We start from the raw sequence: 14940 nt of genomic DNA, 5'->3' as shown, positions 1-14940 counted from the left end.
CTCTGGCAAGGCTCATATTCTATATTTTGAAAGCGTTCCCTCTGATGCCCTTTCCCTGCATCAAAATTTTATTTTTAAAGCACTGATCATCCAACAATCCTCTTTCTGGGAGCCCTTCAGACAGAGGATCCTGCAATCTCCACCAATCAGGGATTCTTCGCACCTTCTCTGGCCCTTTGGAAAAGCAAGGGCCTCTTCCTCCCTCCCTATTAATTCGTGGCTTACAGCCCATTAATTACAATGAATTATCGGCAGAAGCAAAAACAAAAACAACCTGCACTTTTACATACTATAAGGTTAGTACAGAAATACAGTTTTTACCAAGAGCTGTAACTGTCAGTTCAAGAGCGGATGGTGTCACTGCTTCAAACGATGAAGAGGGGGAACCTCAGTTAACCTTCCCCAACTGAACCTCTTCTAGAGGTGTGGGAATACTGCTCCCTCATCCCAGTCAGGGTCCCTTCTGGCTGACCAGAGGTGGGAATTGCCAGAAATCTAAAAGGTGGATTTGTCCAGGGAACAATGGTCTAAAGGGAAGAAAAAGGTTATAGCTTTTAAAAATTTTACAAAAAGCCACAGGCTCCCCACTGCCAGAAACAGTTGGATCTGCCACTGGTTCTTCATGGCAGTGAAGGAAATGATGGGGAAAGGGGAGAAAAGAGACAACTCGTCTTTTCAGGTGGGGGGAGGGTCTTCAGAACACTGAGTGGAAAACACAGCCCGGGACCTGCCATCAAAAAGAAGATCTGTAAAGCTTTGGGGCGGGGGGGGGGGCACACCAGGGTGGTGGTGGTAGATTTTTCCTACCCCTAAGAGCAAGAGCTGGTAGTCTAAGAGAATGGACCTTGGGGCTACCAGACCTTGCAGCTGCTGCAACATGGCTCTTGGATTTAGGCTGGCCATCAAGAGTCAGATTTGCTGCCAGTGTCTTGGAAACACCGCATGTCCAAGAAGAAAAAGGGAGGCCAGAGACTCCAGCCAGCATGCAGCCAATGGATTGAGATGGACATCTTCCAGCTGAGAGGCTAAGGAACCAGGCCTGAGGGGCATCATCTGGACCTCTGTGCTGGCTGCGCCGAAAAGGGCAGAGGCTGCAAGTGGTGGGAAAGGCACTTGCAGACTCATCTGGGCAAAGGCGGCATACCTCCCTCAAGAGTGGGTTTGCAGCCCCAAAGAGAAAGGAAAGACAGCGCACAGCTGGGCAGGGGGCAGGGTGTCTAGTGCCCCAACCCTTCTATTTCTGCATGTCACACTGCAGCAGGAGGACAATTGAGGGGTCACTCTTGGCAGCCTCCTTGAACTCTTCCAGGCTGATCTGGTCATCTTTATCCTTGTCCATCTTGGTGAAGATCTTGTCGACCCGCTGCTGGGGTGTCAACCCATCTTGGTCCATCCGCATCATAATGACGGTGCCCACCATCTTATAGATAGCCTGAAAGACAGTTGGGGAAAGCAAGGCCTTGGTTCTTCCAGCACTGATCACAAGATCTGCTGCCTGCTTTGCTGCCTGCCCACCTCCCACCCCCCGCAATGAGCGGCTGTAGACCATGCATAGACTTCTGGATATCAAGCTAGGACCACCAGCATGAGACCAGCCTCGTAGTGGATACCATTGCAGTAATCTGTGCTCTTCACTTCAGGAAAGGACAACTTCGGGAGGATTGGGAATTGCAGGGCATGTTGTTTTCCTGATGTTTTGATTTGGTCAAGCCTACTTTATGGGCTTGCAGGAAAAACATTACAAAGCTGTAGAAAATTGTGTCTCCTTTGACTGATGGTCTGCAGCCGCTTCAGCAACATGGTATCAGCTTGGCCGCCCCTGCACTGACCTGGTTCTGAACACCCAGCCTGGGATGGAAACCCATCCGAGAGAACTTCTAGTACCTCAATGATCTCTAGCATCTCTAAACGTGTGATCTTCCCGTCCCCATCCAAGTCGTACATCTCGAAGGCCCAATTCAACTTCTGCTCAAAGCTGCCCCTGGAGGTGACGGACAAAGCACAAATGAACTCCCGGAAGTCAATGGTCCCATCTCCGTTCTTGTCAAATGTGCGGAAAGCGTGCTGAGCGAACTTGGACGCGTCGCCATAGGGGAAGAACTGCAAGGAGAAAAACAGGAGAGGGGCTACCACCAGGGCTGCTGCCAGCAACAGGAGACCCTCGGGTGAAACTCCTGCAGCTCCTCCAGCAGCAGCAGCAGCATCACAGGCTTTGAGAACCTCACCCAATCTGTGCTGAACAGAAAAAAAATACTTCTACTTGGTCCTTTTCCCAAGGCTCGTTCCAGAAAAATGCCACAAACAACTTGAAGAGTCCATCCCCTCCCCTGTATGCCAGTATGGGGCTACGGTTAATATGTTGGATTAGGACTGAGAAAGCCCAGATTTATTTACTTATAGTCTACAGAGCCCTGGGTTCAAGTTCTCTTGTAAGCAAAATGCTTGCTAGGTAACCCTGGGCCAGTCACTCTCTCTCAGTCCAATCTGCCTCACAGGACTGACGTTACAGTACATAAAATTAATTGGCCATCTCGAGCTCCAGATGGGAGGCTTTGCTGATAAGCCAACATTAGTCTAGTGAGGTTCATCAGATCTAGAGGACTCATCCAAGTTTCCTAAAACAGGATACCAGAATTTCCCAGCCTTTATGGCTACTCTCTGAGCTTTGAGAGTCGAAGTTCACACATCTAGAGAGTGCTCTGGTTGAAGAAGGCCGCGCTAACCCATGCCCTCACCCCCTCTCCAGCTGCCCCTCCGTACCATACCTTGATGTAGAGTTGCTGGAACTCCTCCAAGTTGAGGATGCCTGTGGGGCAGTCTTTCAGAAACCCCTTGTACCACTGCTTCAGCTCTTGCTCGTTAAATTCCGTGCTTCTCACTAGGTCGTCCAGCATCTCTGGAGCCAACTTGCTATTGTGCTTCCCCATTGTGGGTTCTGGAAAGAGAAATGTGCCAGCCTTGCCACTGCCCTGGCACACCCTCCAGGTGCCTCTGCCTCCCTCCCTCTGTCAGTGCCTGTGCCAGGTCGGGGAACTGCTTGGGGAAGAACCTTCCCTTCCCTTCATCTAAAGGACTGTTCCTGCGGAAGATGCTACGTATACCATAACAAATAGGAGCCAGAACGGTGATTCGCTCACACCAGGAGAAAGACAAGCTAGAAGAAATGGCCACATGGAGCAAACGGTCCACATCATTCAGGGACTAAGCCATCTGCCTTCACTGCCCTTAGGTCTGCCATCTGACCGATGTTGCAGAGAGAAAAGCAGCATTGATCTTCAGCATTTGGGTGACAAACAGCTGTTTGAGGTTGAACAACAGCATTGCTGGCTTCAAGGTGACAACTCGCTACCTCAAGACGCTTCCCAAAATGTGGCCCAGAAGGAGTGCCTCTATACCAAAGACTGTCAGGAAGCCCCACTTCTTCCATAGAGGGGCCAGGCCGTAAGGAGATACAATCTCCTCTCTAATCCATGTTAAGCAACTGGCATAGTAATACAGGTAGTCCTCGTTTAGCAACCACAATTGGGACTGGCAACTTGGTCATTAAGCGAAGCAGTCGCTAAGTGAAACCACAACTGGGCTTACAATCTTACTTCAGCTTTCCTTTGTTTTACAGACCTTTGAAGGTTGTAAATGTGAGGATTGGTCACAAAGTTACTTTTTTGTTACTGTCGTAACTGCGAGCAGTCGCTAAATACAGTTTTTTGTTTTTAATTGGTTTTAATGGGTAAATTGACAGCCACTTTGGTGTAGTGGTTAAGGCATCAGGCTAGAAACTGGGAGACTGGGAGTTCTAGTCCTGCCTTAGGCACAAAGCCAGCGGGGTGACCTTGGGCCAATCACTTTCTCTTAGCCCTAGGAAGAGGCAATGGCAGACCACTTCTGAAAAACCTTGCCAAGAAAACTGCAGGGACTTGTCCAGGCAGCCTCCAAGAATCGGACATGATTGAATGGATTTTAAAAAATCGATAAATTATGTTGATTGTTTAGTTTTTGTTTTAATTATTTATGCTCCCCAGAGTCACATGCAAGTGAGATAGGTGGCTGTATAAATTCACTAAATTAATTAATTAATGAGGCAGTCACTAAACAAGAGCTTCTTGTACCATTTAAAATTTGGAGTGATCAGTCTACCTTGGTCTCTTGAATCCCAAAAAACTGAATTTAATCCTTGGTCTTTTATCAGACCATATGTAATTCATTACCTGTTGATGCCAGTCTTTTAATACTTCGTTTGCAATGTATATTGGAATCATTTGGAACAGAAAGTTACATCTTGCTCAATATTTATTTTAACAGCTGCAGTTCTTCCTAACCAAGATGATTTAAGTTTTCTCCATCTTGAAATGTCTACTGTTAATTTTTCCAAATCTGCAAATGCCCCTTTGGGTCAGAGGATGCACTTTCCCCCACTTCATACCCAAAGCACATTGCTCTTCTAGTCAGTGTTCCAGCCCTGTATAATCAGTGTATAATCAGTGATATTATGCTCTTTAATGGGGTCTCTGCATTAGGTAGACCTAGCGAAAAAAAGCAAAGGATTTTTCAGCATGTTTTAACTAGCAGTTTCTGTTCCTTTGACAAAAGTTCAGGGTGCAGAAATCCATGAAACTCAAATGGCGCTTTGCTGCTGGCTCACGCCACTGCCAAGAGCTTTGCCACAAGACACATGCATGTAAGCTGGCAACCAAAGTAGGTGAGTTGGCATATGTTGATAATAGCAAATTATTGTAATATAAGTTGCTTATTTATTCAGGTCCAATAATGAAGTCTAGTTTTTACAGTTTATATGTGAAGATATCCAAGAAGAAGCCATCTGAATTTTGCTGCCCATCTGCATCTTTTCCACAGGCACCGGTGCTACCAGCTGCGCTGATCACCATGTCTCGCTCTGCAGTAACCAGCAGAAATAGCCCAGGCCGCTATGAAGAAGACACCAGATGCCCCGGTTTTGTGCCCTGAACTGCACAGTGACAGCCACATGCTTCACTTCCGTGAGGAAGCACAGATCAGTATCCCCTCCTCTCCCTCCAAAACGCTGCTGGGAGCCTTTGTCTGCCAGAGGGGAATGTCTCACCATGGATGCTGCTAGTTAAGGCAGGCAAACCGGAGCCCGCCCTGTGTTCTGGCTGGTGAGGTGTCCGGCTGTTAAGAGAAATGGGGTGGGGGGAGAAGCTATGCACACCAGCAGTCACCCTTACACACCCCAGTGGCAGGAATTTTGTAGGTGGAGAAAAGGCTGTGGGAAATGCCACCCTCTGCCCTCTGCTGAAAGCCCTGCTGCTGGGGTCTCTTGCCCACAGCTTCCTCACTTCTGGGAGCCTCAGGTGACCGGCACGTTTTCTTTCCCTGGAAAAGCTGGACCGAGATGCCTTCCGAGCACCGGAGGGGCTGCCACATGGGAAAAGACGAAGCCTTGCTCTGCAGCCTCGAAAGCTGGGCCTGGATCACGTGAGCTGAAGTCCACGAGGGGAGATTGTGGGAAGCTGCTCCACAACACCGCAGCCAGCCACTGACCCAGGCGAGTCTCCTTCTGGGGTTCTCCCCATCTTGGGAAGTCAGAGCACTCCGTCCTGCCCCACCTGGCACCCAGGAGCCCTTCGGCCTGGCCAGGGGTCGTTCCATCACTGACCTTTCCCTGTTGGCCAGTCTGGCAACCAGAGGCCAGCCTCAGATGCTGCAGCCAATCCCTGTGTTGTGGCTGATTAAAACTGGATGGTACCAGCTGGGAGGAGGCTGATATTCATCTAGGAACCGAGGAAGGCTTGCCAGGTCCCCGCCTGGAGGACAGGATCCCCTTCTGGATCCTGCTACAGTAGGGCCCCATCTTAGGCGGGCTGAGCAGGCCTTGCTCCGGAGTAGGCAAGTGTCAGATTGTGCCTTGGCCTTCCAGCTTGCAGTAATGCAGGAGCAGAGCAGAGGTTTCTCACTAAGGAAGCCCATTGGCTATAATGGGTCTTCTGAGAAAAAACTCAGTGCATTGAATCACCCAATGCAACTCCCCCAGTAAGGGCAAAGTCTGGGTGTGTTTGTACTTCCAGGAAAAAGATTTCCAAGAAAGCAAAGACAAGCCTCTGTGAGAGATGGGAATCTGGGCCTCCACCCTTGCCAGCAGCTTAGCAACAATTGGGGGGCACAGGCTCCCCTGCCCTATCGCAAGAACCTTTCAAAGAAGGCCTCCTAAGCTGAATGAGATCTTCCCCATTTTCTGTGCCTCCATTCCTCTGTGCCCCGCCCTGCAAACCCCTCAAGCGAGGGGCCTCTCACACTTCAGAGCAGGTTTGCCATCAACCATAAGGTTGACCAGCTGGAGAAGGTGGATGTGGCCTCCTGCCTGGGCCAATGAATGCAACAAAGCCCCTGACCCAAGTCACTTTGAGGGCAGCACCTTCGGTTCAGTGGGGCTCTTTCATTGATGATTTGCATGAATGCTTCACTGAGGGAAAAGGATGACTGGTAACTGCTTTTGAGCAAGCCCTCAGCTGAGATTTGGATATGCAGGTGACGGGGGAGCACAGGGACCACGGCTCCGTTCTTGCTGCCCCCTTCCTTGGGACCAGAAACTCTTGGGGCAGTCTGTGGTACCAACAGATTAACCCAGTGGGGCGCCTCCACCAGCAAAAAGGGAGTTTTGGCGGGTGCTCTGCATGGCACAGGAACCCGGCTACTCTCCACTGCCCCTGGACCACAGCGCAGTTCCAAGACAGGAGCTGTTCGAGGAGAAGCGATGACCCTGGGGACAGCAAGGCCCAGGCAGCCTGCATTGCCTGCTCTGCGCTCCAGCAGCAAACTGAGAGCAGGCAAATCTGCTGCTGGAGGGTCCAGCAGCCAGCCCTGCGAGATGGCCCTGTGCTCACTGCGGCATGTTTGGCTCTGAGCTTCAATCTGCCTGAACAGAGGAAGCTGCGCCTGAAGGCAAGAGCCACTGTCTGATATGCAGGAAGCCCTGGATAATCCCCACATCCTGGGGACCCTGTGGCCCTCCAGTGCTCTCCCCACTGGCCAGGTTGCCTGGGCTGCTGCTGTCCAGCAAAGCCTGGAGGGTTGCGGGCTTCCTACCCCCCTGCCCTCCCGCCCCCATAAAGCAGCCTCTGGAGGACATGGGTGTGTCTCTGACTCAAAGCACAGGAGGCCCACCCAAGATGGTGCCCTGGAGAAATGCCCCAGCAACCAGCAAGCCCCCTGCAAGCTCAAGTGCTTGGAGGATCAAGGGGAGGCTTTGGAGAAGGTGGCACCAAGGGCAAGTCACACTTGCTCTGCAAGGCTGCCCTTCCCACTCTGTGGAAGGAAAGCTGGTGCTAAACTGCTGCCCCCACTTCCTGCTTCAGTTTCTCTTCCACGCTCTCAGTGCCAAGGAAGTGACAACTCAGCACTTAAAAGTGTTTATCATTCTTGCTTGAAAGGCAGATTTCTTTTGACCTTCACAGAAGTCAAGGACTGGGAGAGAAGATTTTGTTTTTCTTGTCAGGTTTCTGTTCCTGAAAGTGCCTGGGACCTGTTGTGCCAGCTGGCAGTAAGAAGGGCAGGAATCACAATTATTTCTTTACCACCCACCATGGGCCATAATAGCTTGTTTTATGCCACATTCCACAAGTATCCAGCCACATGCAAGTGATGCAGAAGGGGTGTAGAGTGGAATTTTGTCTACAGAAAAACTAAGAAACACCTTTTTTTGAGGGGGGGATCTTTTACTTTTCTTTACAGCAGACAGAAGTGCCTGGCCTCTATGGAGCCCAGCAACAAATATGAAGAGAACAGCTTTCTCCTTGCTGTGGTTCTTCAGCAAGTGAGGGCTGAAGAAATACCTCCCCTGAACATGGATATTTCATTTTACCACCATTGATTACCCTTATCTTTCCCAGGGGCAATCACTCTGTCTTGTGATGGCAAGTTTTGCATGATCTTTCCTTGGGGTGTGAAAAATTGCTGTCTGTAATTCTGGGCAATATTGCAGGTCTCACCATTTCAGCCATTTTTGCAAAGGCATTGCAAGAAAGAAGTTTGACCTTGGGCTGGTCCCTCTCTCTCAGCACAACCCACCTCACAGGGTTGTTGTGGGGAAAGTAGAAGGAGGAAGGAATATTAGGTATGTTTGCCGCCTTGAGTTATTTATAAAATAATAAAGGCAGGATGTTTTGTTTTGTTTTGCTGTCCAATCGTGTGACTGCCTGGACAAGTCCCTGCAGTTTTCTTGGCAAGGTTTTTCAAAAGTAGTTTGCCCTTCCCTCCTTCCTAGGACTGGGAACTCACAGTCTCCTGGTTTCTAACCCATTGCCTTAACCACTAGACCAAACTGGCTCTCACAAAGGCAGGATAAAAAAATCTAAAAAAAAAATCTAGCAGGCTCCCAAGTAATAGGAGGAAAAACATTCCAGTCCAAAACTTGAACTGTTGAAAGTCAGAACAGTTTATATGTGGCAAAAGTCTGACTTGTCTGCATGTGAAATGCAATCTGTATATGCCCAGACACAGACAGATTTCTTTTCATTGCTTTGTGCAACCCAGGGCTTGCTATTAAAGAGATGGGATCCAAGACTCAGCCTCACTGAGTCCTACTCCAATTTAATCCTGTGTGGGGCCCAGAAACTGAATGACTAGGAAAGTCCAATACTAGAAGGGGAGGTGGGGGGAGAGAGAGAAATTAAATATCCAAACCCAAATTAACCAGCTTTAAAGCTCAGGGAAAGTCTATTTTACAAGTACAAAAACAGGTGTAAATGTTTCAATTATACTGTTCAGTACTGCTTTGCAGGCTACAATTAGCTTTTTAAAAAAATTAAAGGAAGAGAAAGCTATTTCACTGTTCCCCTCTCTCTGCACATTAGGCTAGCAAAGAGTTCCATGTACAGCAATCAGAAGATTTGCACTTGTACTCTGAACACGGCCAGTCCTCATGACAGCCTTGTGCTGCTCTCCCGCCCTAAACGTTGCACCTCTCCACTTCTACTGCATTTCACCAGGCGCCTCTTTATCTGGCGGGGCGGTGGGGGGGGATCCTTTTAGTCTACCCCACATTTCTTCCAGAGGCCCAGGACTACACATCACATTCCCTCCTCCAATTTTCGCCCCAGACAACAACCCTGCAAAGTAGGCTGGGCCAAGAGGCACGGAGTGGCCCAAAGCCATGGGATGAATTTCCTGGGTAGACTTCCTGTTTACCTCCACTCCTTACCCACCACACCACGATGGACGGATCTCGGAACAGTTTTGAGGGAATGGCTGCCTGCTACGACCGACCGAGACTAATGCGGGCTGGAAAGAGGAGCTGCTCTTTAAGGCTCGGCTAATTGATCGCTGCTCTGCACCCCCGGCCTCCTCATCTCCCCCAGACTGGATGCCTCGTGGATGATATTCGGAGGGTAGAGAAAGGAAGAGCAGTCATTTCACTGCCCCTTCCATGGCGACAGGTGCTGCGGCTGTCATGGCAACTGCTGCACTGTCGTGAGACGGTCCCCAGCAGCAGCAGCAGCAGCAGCAAAAGCAAACATCTTCCCTGAAGCAACTGGTGACTGACCCTCTCATCCGTGCACATCTTCCTGCTCCCCGCTATCTTTTACAAACAAACAAAAAGAGCCACAGAGACGCCCTTCCCCAACCTTCCCTGACCATTTCTGCCTCCACAGAAACATCCAGGTCCCTCCCGAAGCAGGACCAGACGGGCCCTCCGTCTCCCCCAAATCTCAAAACTAGCCCTTTGTTCCCTGTGGCAAGGGAGCGGGCCCAGCGGACCTCGCTTCGATTTAATCCTCTCCCGGGGAGGACAAAAGGGAAGGGCCCTCAAGCAGCCGATTCGGGGGTGGGGGGGAGAGAAATACCGGACCTCTGGCCGTAGGGCTTTGGCTCGGGACCAAGCAAACTGCCGAGGAAACAGGAAGGAAAGGGGGTATCGCTTTTTTTCTCAGTTGGGGGAGAGGATTAATTTTGTACTTTCAGCTTCCAAACTTTTAGAAAATTACTTAGTAGCTGATGGTTACTGAAGCTCCAGGCGAGAAGTCGCTGCCGTTTTGCAAGACCGGCTGATCCCAACTGCTGACGTCTCGCAAGGCCCGTCTGTCAGCGGAACCAAAGAGGGCGCGGCCGATTTCTCAGGGAAGCGGCGGCTCTCCTTCGCTGGACGCATTCAGGCAGAAGCTGGACGCCGTCGGTCAGGAATGCTTTAACCGGGACTCCTTCACCGAAGGGGGGTCAGTCTGGATAGCCACCGGGGCTCCTCTCAACACTGTCACATCTATGCCAACCACTCTTCGGGCCAAAAGTGTACGGTGCTGGATCGACCAGTAACATAAAGCAATCCTTGCTGGACTCACAGCAGCTTAACCTTGACTTGCAAACTGCCTAAGACTGTGTTCAGCCTCTGAAACAGAGCAGGCAATCCCCAATCCTCACGCTCCTCAGGGAGCTTGCAAAAAAGGTTTGCAAGCCAAACTCCTGGCTAGCGGAATTTGCGGGTTCTCAGCAATGCTGCAAAGGAGAGGAGGTGTGAGTGCTGCGACCCTCACCGGGCGCGAGGCTAGGAGAACCTCTCTCAGAGCGGGAGGCTTAACTGCTCCGGAGGGTCGTTTTCTGCTGAAAGATCGAAGCAAGGAATGTCTGTTTGCTAAGGAGGCATCTATGGGCACGTATGTATGTACGGGGGTGGGGGCGGGCTGCCCTTCTCCAAGAGACTCCCACAGCCTTCTGCACCCCGCCCAGGCAGGCAGAGAGAGGCGCAGCACCGATGCAGCTGGCTGTCCCCAGCAACCATGCCAGGAGCCCCTCCTTTCTGCCCGGCTGGGCCGCTGCCCATTCCTTCCTCGCTGCCTCCGGACCGCCCACAGCAAGGTCTTTTGAGGGCAGCGGTTGCACCTCACCAACCGTCACACCCACACCTCTGGGCTCCCCTCGGCACCTGGAGTCGCGGAACCTCTTAGTATGCCTCCGCCACCCAGAAGGTCTGCCAGGCGCCACGCCATTTGCCCCTTGCGCTTCTGGGCACAGGTGCGCTTACCCACCCTTGGAAGGCAAGGGCAGCCCTGCAGGCATGCCGCCCCCGGGGCGCAGCCCCACTGAGCAAAAGGAAACCGCCGCCCCCCCGTTCGTCTGACCCACGGTGCCGGTCCGGGCAGGGGGTCGGTTTGATTTCCTTCGTGTTTGCATAAGGGAACAGAAAACGGGTCGTAAAGGAGCGGCCATTTGCAGAAGTCCCCACAAGCGAATGAGGAATGGGGCTGGTCCGGGTGGGTTTTCGCCTTGCCTTTAAAACCCTGGCTCGCTCGGCGTTCTCGCCGGGGACGGCGCTTTCAACCAGCAAAGCCAGAAGGCAAGCCCCGCTTTGCTCGAGTGTTCTTCTGCCGCAAGTGGCGTGGCTCCTCCCGTGGCGGTCCGTGCCGTGTCCCAAGGCAGGCAGGGAAGACCCGGGCACAGGGTGGTGACGGGAACCCGGCCAACACGCTGGCCTTCAGTGGCACAGAGAGTTCCACCACTCAGAGCCCTCGCGCTTGGCCAGAGATTCCCTTTCTTGGCACTCTTTGCTTATTGAGTATTTTCTTCATAATCATGGACAAAAACTTAAGCCAAAAATAGGCCATGAGGGTAGGAAAAGCCATGCCACTGAGCTCCTCTTGAGACAGAATCCCCAGGAAACCCAGGAATGCCCCCGTCCGGGACTGACCGCCCCGCCTCGGATGAGGGAGACCCCGACCCAGAGAGACGGCCCGCGAAAAGGGAGTCAGGCCTCTCGGCGCGAGAGGCAAACTCTTCGAAGGACAAGACCGGCCCCTTCCACCTCGCTGCCCTGGGTGCCAGCTGGCACAGTCCGCATCCCGCGTGTCCAACGGCTGGCCGGAAACAGAAGAACCCGCGTCGGATCGCTGTAGGAGGAAGGGCCGTTTCAGTCTGTGGTAGCCCAGGATCAGGGGGAGTCAGGGAGCACCTGCAGCTCATGAAAGCTCAGGCCTTTCTTAAAATGTCGCTGTTTGCTAGGGGGAAAAGATGCTGGTCTGCTTCTTCTTAGATTTCTTCTGACTCTTCGCTTCCGGTCAGTGATCTCAGAACCAATCTGAGAGCGGAAGGGCCCTCTGAGGGCAGCGAGTCCACCCTCTGGCTCGGTGCAGGGGTCCACATTCTGCCGTCCCTGACCGGTGGCTGTCCAGCCTCTGCTCGAACCCATCCAGGGAAGGGGACCCCGTGGCCTCCCTCTCTGGGAAGCTGGCTCGGCTCACAAACCGCCCTTCCCCCAACATTCGGCTGGATCCTGCCTTCCCGTCCCTTCAGCCCGCTATTCCATGTCCTGCGCTGTGGAGCTCTAGAGGCGGGTCGCGTCCATCCTCCTCCTTTCAGGGAGCTGGATGCCTTTTGGCAAGAAACAGCTGAGCTGGGACACCCCTCGGACTGCCGTGCATTCACAGCAGAGCCATGAAACTCGCCGCCCCCCTCGCTTTGCCACAGGAGAAAACAACGCTGATCATCGCGCTGACAAGATGTTCTGAACAGGAGAAAATGCTCCAAGAGGACCTTCTGTTCCGGCTGCCGCCTGTCGTTTGCTGGACAGCTGAGGTCCCTGCTCAGTCCCACAGGAATCCATCCCCAAAGCTCAAGGAGGAGAATTTTTATCAAGGAGATCCCCTCACTTGCCCTACTCCCACTTCTGCTGACTGCCTTCTTGCTCTGTTCTCTGATCTGGCCTTTCCCAGCCGGGGGCCCAGAAACATCAAAAGATCTCTCAGGCTGGGGAAAGCCACGTTAAGGGCTTGGTGAATGCGAGAGAGCTCTTCATGCTGAAGGAAGGAAGTCCAAATAATCTGAGGACCAGCACACACCTTAGCTAGGCTCCGATAGAGTTCTTACCCCAGTTATTCTCTGGGTTCACATAAAGCGCTGAATCAGAAACTAAATACAGCAGTGGGGTCCACTCACTGCGCCCCCTCCAAAAGATAACCAAGCGGGCCATGTTGTGTTAACGCAGCTGGCTCGGGTTTGCAACCAATTCATTCAAGTGTGCCTGTGAACGCATCCGGTGGGAGTTCCTCCTGCACAACCGCTTGTAAAACGAGGCATTCGGCCCATGCTCGGCCCACACCAAGGGTCTCTCCAACTGCCCCACAGCTTCTTCCCACACAGGTGACCCTGGCCACTTTCAGCCCCCTCCCCCATGCCGCCGTCTTGCACGGCAGGCCGGAGGAGGGCAGGCCCACAATTGCCCCCCCCCAGTGAAGGGTCTGATGGGCTCTTCCAGTTCTTGTCCCAAAGACAGCTCAGGGGCCAATTAGTGGCCCGACCGGCTCCCGGTTAGCCAACCCGGCGGTCACTCGTCAATTAATAAGGCCCAGGGCGGCAGACAGCTGACTTCCTATCAAAGATCTGTGCCAAGTGTCTCTGTTCACACGATTCTGGCATTCCTCCCACTTAGGTCAGCTACATCAGCCAAAGCCGTGGTTGGCTGCACCCAAGAGGCGCTTGCTCCTCTTCCCTCCTTGGGCCGGTGCAAGCCGGATCTCCAACGGGGGCTGGAGCTGGGAAATGCAGGCACGTGGATTTCAGACACCAAGACCCACTTGCTTGCCACCCCAGGAGCCTCCTGCCCCCTCGGGGTGTGTACCTGTGACAGGGCAGCGCTTTGCTCACTCTGGTTTGCTCACTCCGTCTGTCTGCCCTGCTGCGTGTTTTCTGGACACAGCAGGACTCTTTTTATCACCCCCCTCTGCCTGACCAACTATGGCAAAGACCCTGATGGAGCAAGGAGAACCTTTGGGGGCAGGGAGGTAGGCAACCTTTTCGAGGCAGAGAAGCAGTTACAGTCCAAAGCCAGCAGCTTCTTTCTCTGTGTGATTTTAAAAATTAGGTGGGAAGTAGAAAAATGCCCCTCTCTCCTCCCCCCACTTCAGAGAACAGTCAGACTTGCCATTTATCTTTCTCGGCTGAGAGGAGGAGGCGACACCGCAGCTTCCTTGCCTGCTCCTGCTCCTCCTCCTCCCCATCTGCCGGTTTGCAAAGGCAGGAACCTCGCCCTGCACGCAGCCACCCCCCCGTTGCCAGTCAGAGATTTCATAAGACCCGAGACTGGCTCGCTGAAAAGGACGTGTGTAACGGGCGCGGGGGTGGGGGCGGGCAGGCAGGTTTATGGATGGAGGCCACGGGGGTGGGAGGAGTGACGAGGGAGAAGCGTGTGAAAAAGAACCGCTTCACACCTCCCCGCTTCACCTGAGCCAGAGGGCAGTGCCGGGTTCGCGTTCCATCACTCAGCTACAGAATGGCCAAAGAAGCCTAATGACACGAGGCTTCCGGAGCTTACACAGAGCGCTTCTTCCCTCGGCCCGGCGCTCCGCCGCGCCCGCCCGCACACACCTGGGCTGGGGGGCTGTCAAGCAAACCTCTCGGGCAGGAATCCGCAGGAGCCCTACGATGAAGACGGCTGCGCAGCCGCCTTTGCCCGCGGCGTCCCCACCCGGAATGGGGGCCCACCGGCAGAGAACCCGGGGGCGGCAGAACCGCACCAAACAGCATCTCTCCCCACCCCACCCCCCCCGAAGCCCAACCGCACCCCCCGGGCGGCGCCGCGGCGGCTCACCTTGGCGGGGCGCGGGTCGCTCGGTCGCTCGGCCGGCTGCCTGCCTGCCTGCCCGCCCTCTCTCGGAGTGCACGCCCGGGGCAGAGCTGAGCCGCGGGAGCAGGCGAGCAGGGGCGCTCCACCGGGAAGCGGAGGAGGAGCCTCCGCCGAATTGAGCTCCACCTGCGCCGCCACCGCCTCCCGGGTACCCGAATGTGGCTCGCCCGGGCGGGGGAGCGGGGAGCGGGGGGCGGGCGGCTGCCCGCCGGCTTCGCGCTCAGCCTCACTGGCTGCGCCGAGTGGCAGTCACTCCCTCCTTCGCTCCCGGCGGGCAGCGCCGCAACTGGGGGGGGGCAAGCGGCGCCGCGCTGGGGGGGCGCCAAAATGGGCGCGGAATCCACGTTTGCCCCGGGTGA

At 53.7% G+C, this 14940-nt stretch overlaps 1 protein-coding gene across 1 annotated transcript; it reads right to left on the bottom strand.

Moving 5' to 3' along the window:
* Window positions 1-559: 559 nt before the first annotated feature.
* Window positions 560-14630, bottom strand: HPCAL4 (hippocalcin like 4). The gene is made up of 4 exons (XM_063312120.1): window positions 14546-14630; window positions 2766-2935; window positions 1885-2100; window positions 560-1432 (listed from the first exon to the last, which is right to left on the bottom strand). Exons 2-4 carry the CDS (start codon window positions 2925-2927, stop codon window positions 1235-1237), a joined length of 576 nt encoding a protein of 191 aa, XP_063168190.1. The 5' UTR covers window positions 2928-2935; window positions 14546-14630; the 3' UTR covers window positions 560-1234.
* Between the last annotated feature and the right edge of the window lie 310 nt (window positions 14631-14940).

This window comes from Candoia aspera, chromosome 10 (genome assembly GCF_035149785.1).
Source record: "Candoia aspera isolate rCanAsp1 chromosome 10, rCanAsp1.hap2, whole genome shotgun sequence".
Classification (NCBI taxonomy): Eukaryota; Metazoa; Chordata; class Lepidosauria; order Squamata; family Boidae; genus Candoia; species Candoia aspera.
Note: the sequence above shows the minus strand (reverse complement) of the source record. Positions and strands in the feature narration are given on the sequence as shown.

What these genes read in the sequence shown, in the direction of transcription:
- HPCAL4 (XM_063312120.1), bottom strand. Translation starts at nt 2,927, where the DNA reads ATGGGGAAGCACAATAGCAAGTTGGCTCCAGAGATGCTGGACGACCTA. An exon ending in TCCAGCAACTCTACATCAAG is followed by an intron (nt 2,101 to 2,765) that starts GTATGGTACGGA and finishes TTCTCCTTGCAG; the next exon opens with TTCTTCCCCTATGGCGACGC. An exon ending in AGATGCTAGAGATCATTGAG is followed by an intron (nt 1,433 to 1,884) that starts GTACTAGAAGTT and finishes ACTGTCTTTCAG; the next exon opens with GCTATCTATAAGATGGTGGG.